This window comes from Lynx canadensis, chromosome E2 (assembly GCF_007474595.2).
Source record: "Lynx canadensis isolate LIC74 chromosome E2, mLynCan4.pri.v2, whole genome shotgun sequence".
Lineage (NCBI taxonomy): Eukaryota > Metazoa > Chordata > Mammalia > Carnivora > Felidae > Lynx > Lynx canadensis.
The window spans coordinates 51,800,502-51,815,475 of record NC_044317.1 but is presented as its reverse complement, the minus strand read 5'-3'; the positions used below and the strand labels follow the sequence as shown (position 1 = coordinate 51,815,475).

Below are 14,974 nucleotides of genomic sequence, written 5' to 3'. Positions count from 1 at the left end.
CCAGGGTCCTGGAACTGGGAAGAGGCCCCCTGCAGCGCCGTGAGGTCCTGGGTCACCTGGGCAGGTGTTTGGGAGGAGGGTGTCTGAGACACTTGGGGCTTAGACTCCCGGGTCGTTGGCATTGTGAGGCCTGGTACCCTGGTGTGGGGGAGGGGGGCTGAGGGGGGGTGAGTGCCAGGGAGTACAGAGGGCAGCTGTGGGGTCAGATGTCTGGGTCTTGGGAGATGACCAAGCTGGACCCTGGGGGAAAAGGACTCAGAGGGGAGGGAAACGAGCGGTCTGCACCCTGGGTCTGAGCAGGTGGTCATCTGGATGAGTTAGACACCTGAGGGTCTGGTGCCTGTTGCCAGGAGGGGTCTTCCAGTACCACTGCGGAGGCCCCGGAGGCCCAGGGGCTCTAAGGCATCTCAGGGCCTGAGGTCCAAAGGCCTGAGTCCCTGTTTGGGAGGGGAGCTGGGATGCTGTGTCCTAACTTTCACAGCATCAGGCAGGCCTGGAGTCCCCTTTCGGGGGCACCCTCAGCCCTTGTTTCCTGGGGCTAGGAAACTAACATCCCCTGGGGTGAAGGGGCTCATATCTTTGATGTCACAGAGGGCATGGGCATGCCTGGGTCCTTTGGAGAGGGCGGAGGCGGTGCGGGGGGGCACTCCTGTCTTTACGGGGTCAGGACGCTGGGTCCTTTTCGGAGTAACAGGGAATCCTCAGCTTCTTTTTCAAGATGCCTGACTCCGGTTTGGGGGGTGGGTGGCGGAGGACAAACAGCCCCTGCCTTCGTGGGGTCAGGGCGCCCAGGTCTCCTCCGGGAGGGGAACGCGTGGTCCCTGTTTTCACAAGACCAACTCCTGCGTACCTTCCCGGTGGGGTGGAGGGACGGGATGCGCGGCCCCTGTTTCCAGCCCATCCCGCGTGCCCATCCTCGCCCGAGAGTGCGGGGCGGGGTGGAGGGGGAGGGGATGGGACGGTGCCCAGCCCGGGCCTCACCCCAGCCCGGCCGCAGGCTTGCAGGCCGTGCGCCCGGCAGCTCCCCGGGGCCCGGCTCCCCGCCCCCCGCGCCGAGGGCTCCCCCGGATCCGGGCGGGCGGGCGCGGCGGCGGCCAATGAGCTCGCTCGCCGTCTCCGGGAGCCGGGCCGGCTCTGCCCGCCTGGCATTGGGCACGCGGTGGGCAGCGGCGGGCGGGGCCTGGGGGGTCCTCGCGCCTGGTTGGGCCAGGCTTGTTGCTGGGTAACGGGGCGGCGAGTTTCCCCTGGCAACGGCGGCGGGTACCGCTCACTGGCTGGCCGGGAAGGAGGGGGGGCGCGGGCGCAGGCAGGCCCCGCAGACCCCAGCAACAGCGCGCGGCCCCCGCCCCGCCGGGGAGCGGTAACCTTCACACGCGCCGGCCGCTCGGACCCTGCGGACACCGGCGCCCCCGCCCAGCCCCCACCCGGCTCCGGTCCAGCCTCCGGGCCTGGGAGGCCGGCTGCACCCGGGAACCCAGGAGGCCCCCCCCTCCTCCCCACCGTGGAAGGCCAGGACTCAGCCCCTGCAGTGAAAAGTTAAGTCCTTCCCAACTCCCTCTCCCCGAGCTGAGAAATCTACTTACCCAGCACGGCATACAAGATCCTGGGGAAGGTAGTGGGTCTGCAATAAACCAGCGGGGCCATTTATTTTATCTATTTTCTTTAACCAGTATTTCCCACGGAAGCAACCACGGCGGGGGCTGGGTCGGGGGGGGGGGAGCCCCGTCTAAGTGCGCTACAAACAGAAACACATGCAATGCCCACATTGCATTTTGGGTCCCATGGTGACCCTCTTTGCACAGAGGAGGAATCAGAGACAGGAAGCTACTTTCTCAAGGTCATCATTTGAACCCAGGCGGCCCGACTCCAGAGTCTGGGGGCTTTATCACTTCACTGTGCTGAATGTCCCTTCGAGAGGCCTTCTTATGCACAGCTTTTTTTTTTTTTTTTTTAATCGTTTTTATTTTTTAAGTAATCTCTATGCCCAACGGTGAGGCTCGAACTCAGGCCCCCGGGGACCGAGAGTCACCTGCCCTACCCACGGAGCCAGCCAGATGTCCTGAGGCATTCATATTCAAGATGAGAAACCGTGCAGGTCAAGCAAAGCGCATCAGTGGCTGGCCTGTGGACCACTGGTCTGAGACCCCTGCCCCAACCTGAGAGTCTTAGCTTGAGATCCTTGTTTGGGATTCTCAGAGTCAATGGACTCCCACACTGGCAGTATTAATGATGGGTCACATGTATCATTAATCACCCACTAGGCCCCAGAGCTTTATTTTTTTTATTTTTATTTTTTTACATTTATTTATTTTTGAGAGAGAGAGACAGAGCACAAGTGGGGGGAGGGGCAGAGAGAGAGAATGAGACACACAGAATCTGAAGCAGGTTCCAGGCTCTGAGCTGACGGCACAGAGCCCGACGCGGGGCTCGAACTCACAGACCGTGAGATCATGACCTGAGCCGAAGTCGGACGCTTAACCGACTGAGACACCCAGGCGCCCCCCCCCCTCTTTTTTTTTTTCTTTTGGCCTTCTTACTCTTCAAAATCCTATGAGGCGGGGGCCTGTGCTGTCCCAACTCAAAGATGAGGAAATTGAGGTTCAGAGACCAGACCACAGGCCCAGGGCCACACCGCTAAGAGGTGGGCAGAGCTGGCGATCCTAACTCAGGCCGTGGAGACCCGGAGTCCATTCTCTTTGGTGAGCTCTGCAAACAAGCTCGGCGGGGAGGAGCCACAGCTTTGGGGATCCTGACTGATTTCCCTGAGCCAGCGGCTCTCAGACAGGGGTGATTTTGCCTCCCAGGCGATATTTGGCAATATTTGAAGACATCTGGTGATTGTCACAAAGGGTGGGGTGCTCTAGCGTCTAGTGGGTAGGGGTCAGGGAGGTCGCTGAGGGCCCTACAAATCACGTGACAGCCTCCATGATAAGGAATCCTATTTGGCCCCAAACAGAGAGGAGGTGGTTAAACCCTGGTCTGTGCCAAGCCTGGCCTGCTCTGTCCCCTGTCGACCACCCCACCCCTGAGCCCTCTCATGTTCTCTCCTTCTGATCCCTCCCTCAGTCTCTGACTTTCTCCACTTCCCTGAGCTGAGTCTTCCTGTCTCTCTCTGTCAGTATCTCTCTCCGTCTGTATCTCTGTTTCTCTCTCAGAGGTGTGGGTGACTCCTCCCATCTTAAGAGACCCTTGTCCCTCCCCCACTCCACCCCCCCCCCCAAAAAAAAATAGACCCTTGTCTCCTATCCAGGGGAGCAGGGACCAGAGGCAGGATTGGAAGGAGGCCCAGAATGCTCTTCCAGGAACTTAGAAGACAGAGTCCCTTGGTCCCTCAGGAGACCAGGTAGAGGTGGAGGTGGGTGGGGCCTTCTCCTTCCCTGGGCCCCTAGGATAGGGGGCTCTCAAAAAGGCAGCCCTCCGAGCCAGTCACAAACTTTATTTTTCTTTGCCCACGCAGTTTGTTATGCCTCTAGAAGGAAAACACCTGCTCCACTTAGCCACAGTCCTCACTACTCCCTGTTGCCTTACACTGGAGGCACTTCTCTCACTTATCTAACGATGGCTCTTGAGGTTGAGACCCCTGGTCCGGGGTGATAGGATGCCAGCATTTGGGACAGGATCTGGACTAGACAATGGGAAGGATCTTAACAGGTGACCATGTTGATGGCCTGGTAAACTCTTGGCCCACACCTCTCTCCCCACCAATCGTCACACTCGGTTTTTTTGTTTTGTTTTGTTTTGTTTTCTAACATTCCAACACATCTGGCTTCCTGGTGTCCAGTCTTAGATGAGGCAGCTGGAGGGGACAGATCTGTAAGTAAGGATAGACTGTGAGCTAGCCCAGGGCTGGGTTTGCCAGGCACAGCACAAACACGGACAGTAATTAGTATTACTAGTGATAAGAGCTAACATTTATGAGGTGCTCACTATGTGTCAGACGCTGCACTCACTTGACTCCCATGCATGATCTCATTTCATAAAGGTCTAAAGCAGCGTTTCTCAAACACCTTTAAACTTGGTTTACGGTCAGAAACACACACTCTTTGTGACCTGGTATGTATTCCGGATGTATAAAGAAATTTTTCACAAAGCAACATTTTCCTTTGACTTCACGATAGTTTTAAATGATATTCTTTTTCTTTTCTTTCTTTCTTTTTTTTTTTTTTTTTTTAAGTCTGGTCATGAGCCACTCAAGTCACAAGTCAAGGGACTGGCTATAAAGGGGCACCAGGGGAGTATTTGGGGTGATAGAAATGTTTCGGAACTTGGGATGCCTGGGCGGCTCAGTGGGTTAAACATCCGACTCTTGGTTTGGTCATGATCTGACAGTTTGTGAGTTCGAACCCCCGGCATTGGGCTCTGCGCTGATGTGTAGAGCCCGCTTGGGATTCTCTCTCTCTTCCTCTCTCTCTGCCCCTCCTCTACTCGTGCTCTCTCTCCTCTCTCAAAATAAATAAACTTTAAAAAATGGAAAAAAAGAAATGTTCTGAATCTTGATTGCGGTGGTGCACGCACATTTACACACAGCATGCATTAGTCACAACTCACCAAACCTTACACCTAAAAGAGTGAAGTTAATTACATATAAATACAGCTCAATAAAGTTCAGTAAAAACAAGACCCACAAAAGTGATTTCACAATCCATGGTTTGCTCATGATCCACAGTTTGAAAAACACTGGAAGGGAGGAAGAAAAGGGAAACGAATGAATGAAGGAAGGGAAGGTAGGCTGAATTAGTCCCCAGTATTTATTTATTTAGTGAGTAAGCTCTACACCCAACGTGGGGCCTGAACTCATGATCTGGAGCTTAAGAGTTGCTTGCCCTTCGGACTGAGCCAGCCAGGCGCCCCCCCCCCAACTCCCCAATATCTCAAGTCAGGAGATTTCACAGGAGATGTGCATTTCCTGTTTCTCTTAGGAAACGGAGGGACCTGGCCCCCGGGGGAACCACATTTGAGAACCTGGAGAAGCCCACCTTTGCTCGGGTCTGGCATCCTTCTCAGTCAGCCCAGTGCTGGGCACTCAGAGGCCACTGGCCCTGAGTGGGGGGGACATAGACGGAACTGAAGGTGTACAGGAGACCGAGCTCCGGAGCCCTTGGCGGAGGCGGGGGGGGGGGGGGGGGGGAAGGATAGAGGGTCACCAAGTCCAAGAGAGGGCAAGAATGACAAAGAGAAACTGAGAAAGGGAAGTGAAAGCCAGAAGGCAGGGGTGTACCTCAGTGCAGGGGCTGCCCGGGCATGTCCCCGTCAGGTGCCTGGGGCTTCCTTCTTCCCTGGGTGCCCCGTCAGATTTGTGGCAAGTGTGGCTAGGTGTGCATGCTCCAGAGTGTGTCCTGTCAGTGGGCCAGTCACCGGGAACCTTTTACAGGTGTGACTTTGTGACCGTATCGGGGGTCAATTTTTGTTGATGTCTAACTCGATCTGTGTCTGTGAAAGTCCATTTCTGACAGTTTTAACGTGCCAGCTGTGAATTGGTGTGGGCGTGTTTGCGTGTGTCCCTGTAGGAGTGGGAATGTCACCTAGATCGCGCTGTGTGTCCAGGTGTCCCTGTGACAGGTGTGTGTGTGTATGTCCCGCTGCGCCTATCAGGAAGCGTGCGTATGTCCTGAGAAGCTCTCAGCCTGTGAGTGTGTGTGTGTGTGTGTGTGTGGGTTGTGGGTGCCTGTTCCGTGGGGACGTCTGTGAACACAGTTTGTGGGTCTGGATGCGCTCATCAGTGCGGGTGCTTGTGCAACACACCCCCCGCCATCGTGTCGGTCTGCGTGTCCCTGTGACCCTCTCGTCCAGCCGGACTACGCGTTTGTGCCCGGCTGTGGGAGTGTGTGTGCCCCGGTGTGGGAGTCTGCACATCCACGCCCCCGCCCGGGGTGTGCGTCTGTGCGTGGCCGTGTGCCTGCGAGTCGGCGTGTCCCCGTGGCCCTGTCAGCACGTGACTTTGTGTACCCCGGAGCGCCAGTCGGTCAGCCTGCGTACACGTCTCCGGGCGCGTGTGTCTGTGGGTCTCAGTCAGTGTGTCAGTGTGTCAGCGTGGGTGTCCGGCTGTCCCGCTGTCTGGGCGGGGCCCCCGTCCGCGCGCCTCGGTCCCCCTCTCCCCGGGGCCAGGCACTGCCCCGCCCCCGGCTGCAGGGAAACCCCCGCGCGGAGGTAGGGGGCGCGGCGCGCGCCTGCAAGTCCCGACTTGTCCGCGGCGGGCGGGCGGGCGGGCGGGGCCGTGGCGTCACGCGGGGGCGGGGCGTGGGACCCGCCGGGCGGGGGCGGGGGCGGGGGCGGGGCGGGGCGGGGCGGGGCGGGGCGGCCGCCGAGCGGGCCGGGGATCCGCCGGGCGGCCTGAGACGCGGCGCGAGCCACATGCGAGCGGGCGCCCGGCGGCGGCGGCGGCAGCAAAATCGGCGGCGGCGGCCACGACGCGGACGCGCCTGCAGCCGGAGCAGGAGCAGCGGCAGCCACAGCAACAGCAGCCGCCACTGCAGTTAGAGCAGCAGTAGCAGCGGCCGCAGCAGCAGCAGCAGCAGCAGCAGCAGCCGTCGCAGCGAGCGGCGCTCGGCGGGCGCGCCCTCTTGAAGGAAGCCGCCCGCCCCCCCATCGCCGCCCCCTCCGGCGTGTTCATGCCCCCGGGGTGAGTGTGCGCACCCCGAGTCCTCGCTGGCCGCGATGGGCCAGGCCGGGTGGGCTCCCTGGAGGAGGTGGCAGGAGTGCGCTGGGAGAGCAGTGGGGGCGCGCTGCATCCCCACAGCGTGCCTCCCTCTCTCCCCGCCCTCCACCCCACCAGCGACCCTGGGCTGGGGTCGCTGGGCGGGAGACGCTAAGGGTCCGGGAGCGCAGGTGCCTCAGCGGTCTGGCGGGTTTGTTTACAAACAATGGGGTGCGGGCTCGGCAGCGCCCCCTGGCGGCCAGTGCGGGCCCGGGGAAGTGAGTCGACCCCGACTGCCCCGGCCCCCGCAGTCCGGGAGGGGCGGGCGGGGGGGGGGGGGCCCGGCTTGTCGGGGCGGCCACACCCCAGGCGCGCGCCCGCTGGGGGCGGCGACAGGGGGCGGCACGCGGGCCGTGGAGTCTGCGGCTCCTACGGGCGGGGGCTGCGCCCCAGCAACAGCCGGTTATTGGCCCCGCGCTCGCCTGGCGGGCGGGGCGGGCGCACGTGGCGGCGGCGGGGTGGGGGGGGGGTGCTGTGACAGCGGAGGGGGGAGTCTGGGCCCGCCGTGGGAGCGCGCGTGTGCGGGGTTGTGGATCTGCAGGTGTCTCGCCTGGGTGTGTGCGTGTGCCTGTCTCCGAGTTTGTGCTGGGGTCTGCTGGGAGTGGCGGTGCCAGTCCAGGGGAGTGTTGGGGCTGTGGCCCGTCGCCGTGGGCGCTGGAGTCCCCGTGTGCATTCATGTATGCGAGGCTCTGTCTGTGTGCGCCCTGCCGGAGGGGTGGGTGTTGTTTATGTGTGCTGTACCTGTGGGGGGGGGGGGTCTCGGTGAGAGTTGTGTGTGTGTGCGCGCGCGCGCTGTGTGGGGGTGACTCCGTGGGTCTGTGTCGCCTGCGCGTGCCACGGCGGGTGGACGGAGTGTTTGTGTGCTGCGAGAGTGAGCTGTGTTTGTGGGTCCGTCTGTGTGTGGCTTGCCCCATGTGCTGGGCTTGCGTCCACGGTGTGGACTGTCTGTGACTGTGTGCGTGTGTGCATCTCCAGGGCATGTGTCTCAGCTAAGCGTTTGTGACGGTGCGCGTGCTGAATGCGACGTCTGTGTGCTGTCCAGGCGCGTGTGTGAGTTCTCTCGGTGTCTGTGTTCTGTCCAGGTGCGTGTGTGCGCGCGCGCGCGCGCGCGCGCGCGCGCTGGGTCTGAGGGGCTTCTCTCTGTGATCGGCTGGCTCATGTGTGTCATGTGGGCTGCGTGTGTAGTGTTTATGTCGGTCACGTGAGACCAGTGTTTTCTGTGGGTGCTTTAGGTGTGCGTTGCCAGGGCTGTGTGGGATTAGAGTTAGCCGCGGTGTGTGCGTGTGTGTCCGGGGCTGACAGTTGGCGGAGGGGAGTGAGTTGATGTCTGCTCGCCTGCATCCGTGGGTCCTGGCCGTGGCCGTGGCCCGGCATGTGTGGTGACGCATCTGGGTCCGGTGACCTGTGCCTGTGGGGGCCCGACGTACATGGGTCCTGGGGGCTGAGAGTTGGTGACAAGGGGGCGTGTTTCGGTCCTGTTGGTCTGCATGTGGCCGTGGATGTGTTTCGTGTTGATGGGCGCGTAGGTCTTACCTCTTGGGTGTGCGGGGGGGAGGGGCGTGTGCGTTTGCAAAGTCTGGCAGTGCCTATTCAGTGTGTTTCCGTGTTTGCGATGGCTGCGTTGCGTGTGTGTGTCCACGGGCATATCAACAGTGGGTCAGCATGTGAGGTTCTGGTGGTGTGTGTGTGTGTGTGTGTGTGTGTGTGTGTGTGTGTGTGTGTAGGGGGATGGAGGGGACGGGTCGTGCCAGCCAGTATGCGTTGTGTGTCTACGCCTTCGGACGGTCTGAGTGTCTGTATGTCCACGTTGTGGCCACCGTGTGCGCGTCCCGCACTGGGTAGCAGTGTCGGAGGCTGGAACCATCTCGGGGTTTCTGTGCAAGTGGGAGATGAGGGGGGAGGAGGTCAGGCTGGCCAGTCCTGAGTGAGTCCTTATCTGTGTGCCGTGGGCCTTTCGCACCCATCCGTGGTCTCTTCCATTTGGGTCCTGCATGAGTCCCTGTGTGTGCCCATCACTGTGTTCCGGAAGTTAGCCCCACCAGGCCATGCCCCCCCCCCCCCCAGGGGACTCCCAGGCTGGGTGAGTTTGTGTTGTGAGGCTGTCAGCTCTCATACACACACACACACCTGACAGACCCCTCCATCTGGGTCCCGCGTGAGCCCTTGGACTTGCTGTGTCTCCATCCTGTACCTCCTTGTCCCTCATGTGTGCCCATCACCATGTGCGGGGGAGGCTGTCCCCACCGGCCAGGTGCCCTGCATCAGACCCTCGGTGGGTGTGTGTCTTGTGGGGCCATCACGCACACCTACAGTCCCCCATCCGGGGCCCTGTGTTCTGTGGGAGCCATCCTTGGGCTTCCCTGCCCCCCCAAGTGTGCTGATGGCCGCGTGCAGGAGAGGGGGTGTCCCGTGTCCCCCAGGTAGGGTGTGTGTATTGTGGGGCCCTGGTGCCCTCTGCACTCCCCTGCTGACCGCACCCCTCTCCCCCTGTCCTGCAGGCCCCAGGGAGCGCCATGGCCCGAGCACGCCAGGAGGGCAGCTCCCCGGAGCCCGTAGAGGGCCTGGCCCGCGACGGCCCGCGCCCCTTTCCCCTCAGCCGCCTGGTGCCCTCGGCCGTGTCCTGCGGCCTCTGCGAGCCCGGCCTGCCCGCCGCCCCCGCCGCCCCCGCCCTGCTGCCCGCCGCCTACCTCTGCGCCCCCACCGCCCCGCCCGCCGTCACCGCCGCCCTGGGGGGCCCCCGCTGGCCTGGGGGTCCCCGCAGCCGGCCCCGAGGTCCGCGCCCCGACGGTGAGTGCCGCCCCACAACTGGCGCCCCGGGATGCTGGGAGCCGGGAAAGAGACACTGAGGGACTGGAGAAGTGGGAGCGAGTGGGGGGAGGCGGCGAGCCGGCCGGGCCACAGGGAGGGTGTGGCCAGTGTGGTCTTTGTGTTGCAAGAAGCAGGAAGAAGGAGTGGGAGGCTGGGGGTGGGGGGGGGAAGGGGGGAGGCCGAGTGGGAAGTCCCTCCTGGAATCTGACTGCAGTCCCCGAGTTGCAGCCCACGGCCTTTTCCGGGCCTGGGGCAGCAGCTGTTTCCCAGCACCGCCCCCCCCCCCCCGCCCCCCTAGTCTGGGTCTCCTTAACCTCCCAGAGGACCGTGGTTGGGGAGAGTGTGGGCAGAGCGAGAGGACTGTCACTTCAGGACTTAGGGGAGGGTGGCCTTTTGCCTTCATCTGCATCTCCGGCCAGGGCCGCCCCTCTCCGCAGTCCGGGTGGAGAGAGGAGAGGGGGAGGGGCCATTGTGCGGGGAAGTGGGGGTGGGGGAGGCGGGAGTGGGAAAGTGAGTCTTGGGAAGGGAAGGGTTAAAGGTCCCCTGCCGGATGGGCTGTTAACCCTGTGGTGCCCTGCTCGCCCCATCCCGGGGAGCACACTCGGTGGCAGGGAAGACGCTCCTGGCTTCTCTCTCCACCCCAAGCCCCGCACCCTGTGCCTGAAGCCCAGGGAGGTCAGGGGAGAGAAAACTTCCCCGGCTGAGTTCCCCGGCAGCGGGGGCAAGAGGGGACCCGGTTTCAAGCCCACAGTCACAGGTGTGGAAACTGAGGCCCCGATCTCAGGCCTTAGAGATCCCTCACACCAGGACCTGGTGTGGCAAGGAGGGAGGAAGAGACTTCGGGGCTGCTCAGAAGGGGGTGAGGCAGGAAGGCATCTCCCGAATCCCAGCCCCCCCAGGCCCGAGCTCCAGCTCGGAGGCAGCCAGTCTGGCCTTCTGGTCTCCATGCCCCTGCCACATCCGGGGGGTGTGGCTTCACTGTGGTTGGACACGAGAGGGCAGGAGACCTGAGGCTTGTGACTGGGTGTAGTCAGTCGCCTTATCCCTATGTGACCTTGGGCCACTTCTTAGGGTGGGCCTTAGTTTCCCCGTCTGGTAAATGGAACAGGCAAAATTTGGTCCCGTTTTGGAGGAGTTAGGTCGGATAAGAGGAAGGACTTCCAGACTAACGTGGGTAGTGGGGGTGGTAGCTGGCTAGACAGGTGGCCCCCAGAGAGGCCTCCTCCGGGCCACTTCTTGCTTCCTGGTACCTGGGGAGTAGAAGCTGAGAAACCTGACTTTAGGAGGGGAAAACGGAATTGCTAGAAATGAGGCGGGGAGTAGAAAGGAAACCAGGAGGCTGGAAAAGGGAGAAGCGGGCCCTGGCTAATTGGCCCCTCGGGAACACCTCAGGGCCTAGAGGGGTGGTGGGTGCTGATCACGCCCCCATCCCCCACCCCCCGGCTTTCCCCAGGTCCTCAGCCCTCACTCTCGCCGGCAGAGCAGCACCTGGAATCGCCGGTGCCCAGCGCCCCGGGGGCCCTGGCGGGCGGCCCCACCCAGGCAGCCCCGGGAGTCCGGGGGGAGGAGGAGCAGTGGGCCCGGGAGATCGGGGCCCAGCTGCGGCGGATGGCGGACGACCTCAACGCGCTGTACGAGCGGCGGGTGAGTGCTGGGGGAGGGGTAGACGGCAGGTGGGACTTCCCGCCCGGGAGGGGGCTGCGGGCCGCCCCGCCAGATGTGCGGCAGCTGCCGCCCGGCGCGGCGGGGTCGCGCCGGGGACAGGCAGGTGGGAGGGGCGGCGGGCCCGCGGACCTGCCGAAGGGCCCGCGCCGCGGCGGGCACAGCCCGGGCAGGGGCCCGGGCCGCCTCGAGCGCCGCGGTGCGCCCGTGGCCCGCGGCCGCGGGGACTGAGGGCGGCGCTCGGCGGAGCGGCTCATATATCCCGGGCTATTTATAGCCGGTGAGTCAGCAGCGGCGGCGCGGCCGCGCCCGCCCCTCCCACCCGCCGGCGCGCGGCCGGCAGCGCGTCACCCAGCTTCCCGGGCGGCGGGGGGCGGGCCCTGGAGCCCCGCCCCGCGGGACGCCCCGCCCCCCAGCCCACACCTCGGCCTCTAAAACAAAATCTGTGAAGCCTGCAGCGGAGAATAGAGAATAACAAATATCAGCGCTCCCACCACCCGGCTCTGTCCAATCCGAACATTACACCCGCACGGCTTGCTTACTGAAAGAAAAACAAAACCCGGATGTTGTGAAGCCCCTTGTTCCCTTCCCTTGACCCTCTTCTCCTCCTTTCCGAAGGAAACCTCTCAAGTTGGCTTGTCCCCTGGCCCCCCCCCCCCCCCCCCCCCCGGTGCTGATTCTTTCACTACATATTTATCAGGCCACAGACAGTGCTTAGGTTGGTAGGATGCTTTTTGGCTTAATGTACACGACATGGTGTGTTCCTCTCCAAACTTTCCCCCTCCCTGTATCGTGCTTTGAGATTGAGCCATGGGGGCAAAGAAGCTTTTAGCTCATACATTTTCGCTGCTGTGTAGCATTCTATCGGATCGTATAGCATCCTTGTTCATTTTCTCACTGGTGGATATTTAGGATTTTTAAAAATGTTTCAAATGTTATTGGCTTTTTTTGTTGCTTGTTTTTTTTGGCGGTGCTGGTGGTGCTGGTGGTGTTTTTGGTGTCTTACAAACGATGCCCATCTCTGGTGCACTTGTGTGTACCCCCAGGGTAGATCCCCGGGTGCTGCGCCCCCCGCCCCCCCCCCCCCCGGCTTTACTAGATGATTGCCAGCTTGCTCACAGAGATGTCTGTGCCAGGTGGCACCCTGTAACAGTGTGCCATTGGTAGGCTTTTTAACTAATGTCATTCTGACGTGCCCCCTTTGCTACCTCCTGGCTGCAGGAGGGAGTAATGAGGGGGCAGGGGCTGGTACAAGGCATCCCACACCCTGGCACCCACTAGGATCATTAGGATGGCTTATCTGACCTTGTCCTCAGCTGTAAGATGGCTTTCTCCTCTTTTCATGGGGCTGAGACTAGGTGGGCCCTGCTTTTAAGCACAGGGCCCGGCCATGCACTCAGGATAGGAGCGGGAGAGTGCTACAGCTTACGTTTAATTTTTACCGGTGGGGACTCTTTTCTTGTATCTAGTATCTTTTGTTCTCGCTTTGCTAGCAATTTGGAACCGAGAGGGGCCTGGAGGCCACCCCAAGCCTTCATCCTGTCACTGGGGAGGAGGGCAGGGGTTAGCTTTGCCTGGATATGTTTCCACGCAGCCTCCACACAGAATGTGAACTGTGGTTCCCAGTTCTTGTCCTTTTACAGATTGTTCTAGAATTGCTGAGACCGGGGCTCCTGGGCGGCTCAGTCAGTTGGGCGGCTGACTTTGGCTCAGGTCGTGATCTCACAGCTCGTGAGTTCGAGCGCCACGTAGGGCTCTGTGCTGAGAGCTCAGAGCCCGGAGCCTGCTTCGGATTCTGCGTCTCCCTCTGTCTGCCCCTCCCCCGTTCACACTCTGTCTCTGTAACTGTCTGTCTCTCAAAAATAAATAAACATTAAAAAAGAAAAATAGAATTGCTGAGACCGTGGGCTCCCTGCTCCCTTCTCTCCCACTTGCCAACCTTTGAGGGGAGGGCGGGACAGGCTGCCATCCAGACTCCCCTGCCGCCTCCCCCCCCCCCCCCCCCCCCCCCCCGCCCAGCCTTGGCTGACTTTGGTGACTTTCTGGAAACTGGAGACGAGGGGCACCCCTGCTCCAAGCAAGCACTGCGCTGAAAGCATTCTGTCTTGTCTGCATCCTCTCCATCCTGTTCTGCTCTAGACGAGGATGCCATCGTCCCTTGAGGTGGCGACCCGAGCCCAGGTGGTCGAGGAACTGGGACTTGGGCCCAATTAACGACAAGAGTACCTAGGCTCTGAGGGTTGGTTCAGACTGTAGATCGCTCTTAGGACTGTGCCTCCCCCGCTCGCTGCCCTCGGGCCTAACCACCCAACGCCCCTGCCGCTAGCCCGCTCCAACTTCCTCTTCTCCCTCTCTCCCTAGAGACAAGAGGAGCAGCAGCGACACCGCCCCTCACCCTGGAGGGTCCTGTACAATCTCATCACGGGACTCCTGCCCTTACCCAGGGCCCGCGGGGCCCCGGAGGTGGAGCCCAATTAGGTGCCTGCACCCGCCCGGTGGACGTCGGGGACTTGGGGGGCAGGACCCTCCCACCTCCTGATGCCCTGGCCAGCGCGGGGGACTTTTTCTGCACCATGTAGCATACCGGACTACCAGCCCTGCCTGTCCCAGGGGCGGGCCAGGGCAGCCACTCCAGCCCCAGCCCCGGCCTGGCCTGGGTGCACTGACGGAGATGTGGACTCCTGGGTCCCTGGCGGAGAAGCCAGGGGAGAGAGGGCTGACGGACTGAGCGTCTGAAGGCGGCGGTGACGGAGAGGGTGGGGACAGAGCCGCCCGCCTCTGCCGCCCACCACCATCTCAGGAAAGGCTGCTGGTGCTGGCTGCCCGTTCCAGCTGCAGGGGTGACACTGGGGGAGTCTCCCTCCCAGTGCTCCTTCACTTTGGGCCTGGCCTCAGGCCCCTGGTGCTTCCCCCCCTCCTCCTGGGGAGGGGGCCCGTGAAGAGCAAATGAGCCAAACGTGACCACTAGCCTCCTGGAGCCAGAGAACGGGGTGGGTCTGATTGGCTGCCCCAGCCCAGCGCCCAGCCATCTTCCCTGAGCCAGCCGGCAGGTGGTGGGCATGCCTGCCTCACCTTCATCTGGGGGTGGCCAGGAGGGGCCCAGACTGTGAATCCTGTGCTCTGCCCGTGACCACCCCCCGCCCCCATCAATCCCATTGCATAGGTTTAGAGAGAGCACGTGTGACCACTGGCATTCATTGGGGGGGGTGGGATATTTTGGCGGAAACCGCCCCAGCCTTAGTCCCCAGGGCGAAGCGCTGGGGGGAAGACAGGGGAGTCAGGGAGGGGGGGAAATCGCAGAAGAGGGAGGAGTCTGGGAGTGGGGAGGGATGGCCCAGCCTGTAAAATACTGTATATGCGCTGCTGTAGATACTGGAATGAATTTTCTGTACATGTTTGGTTAATTTTTTTTGTACATGATTTTTGTATGTTTCCTTTTCAATAAAATCAGATTGGAACAGTGAATGCTTTCCGCTTTCTTTCTCCCCTGCATGCTCTGGTCCAAGCCTCTGTGACCCCTATGTGGGAGGAGGTGGGAGAGGGGGTCCATGGAGCACATCGGTCTGTCTAGCTGTATCCGAAGCGAGACTAAACAACACGGGTGCCACAGTATGTACCTAGTCTTCACGCATCCCCATCAAAAGCAAAGCCTCATGGAGGGCAGGGTTGTTTTTTTCTTTAAAGACTTTATTATTATTTAAAAAATATTTTGGGGAGAGCGCAAGTGGAGGAGGGGCAGAGAGAAGGGGAAAGAGGATCCGAAGCCGGCTCTGCGCTGACAGGCTGACAGCAGCGAGCCCCATGCTGGGC

General features: G+C 61.5%; 1 protein-coding gene across 3 annotated transcripts; it reads left to right on the top strand.

The window, feature by feature from the left end:
- The first annotated feature begins 5,286 nt into the window (after positions 1-5,286).
- Positions 5,287-13,741, top strand: BBC3 (BCL2 binding component 3). Of its 3 annotated transcripts, none has more exons than XM_030298728.1 (4): positions 5,287-5,371; positions 9,193-9,481; positions 10,956-11,146; positions 13,526-13,741. In XM_030298728.1, the coding sequence occupies exons 2-4, from the start codon at positions 9,208-9,210 to the stop codon at positions 13,640-13,642; spliced, it is 582 nt and encodes a 193-aa protein (XP_030154588.1). In that variant the 5' UTR covers positions 5,287-5,371; positions 9,193-9,207; the 3' UTR covers positions 13,643-13,741. The 3 variants fall into 3 exon arrangements, with proteins under 3 accessions (XP_030154588.1, XP_030154586.1, XP_030154587.1); XM_030298726.1 differs by lacking the exon at positions 5,287-5,371 and adding an exon at positions 6,335-6,619; XM_030298727.1 differs by lacking the exon at positions 5,287-5,371 and adding an exon at positions 7,178-8,774.
- Positions 13,742-14,974: the final 1,233 nt, after the last annotated feature.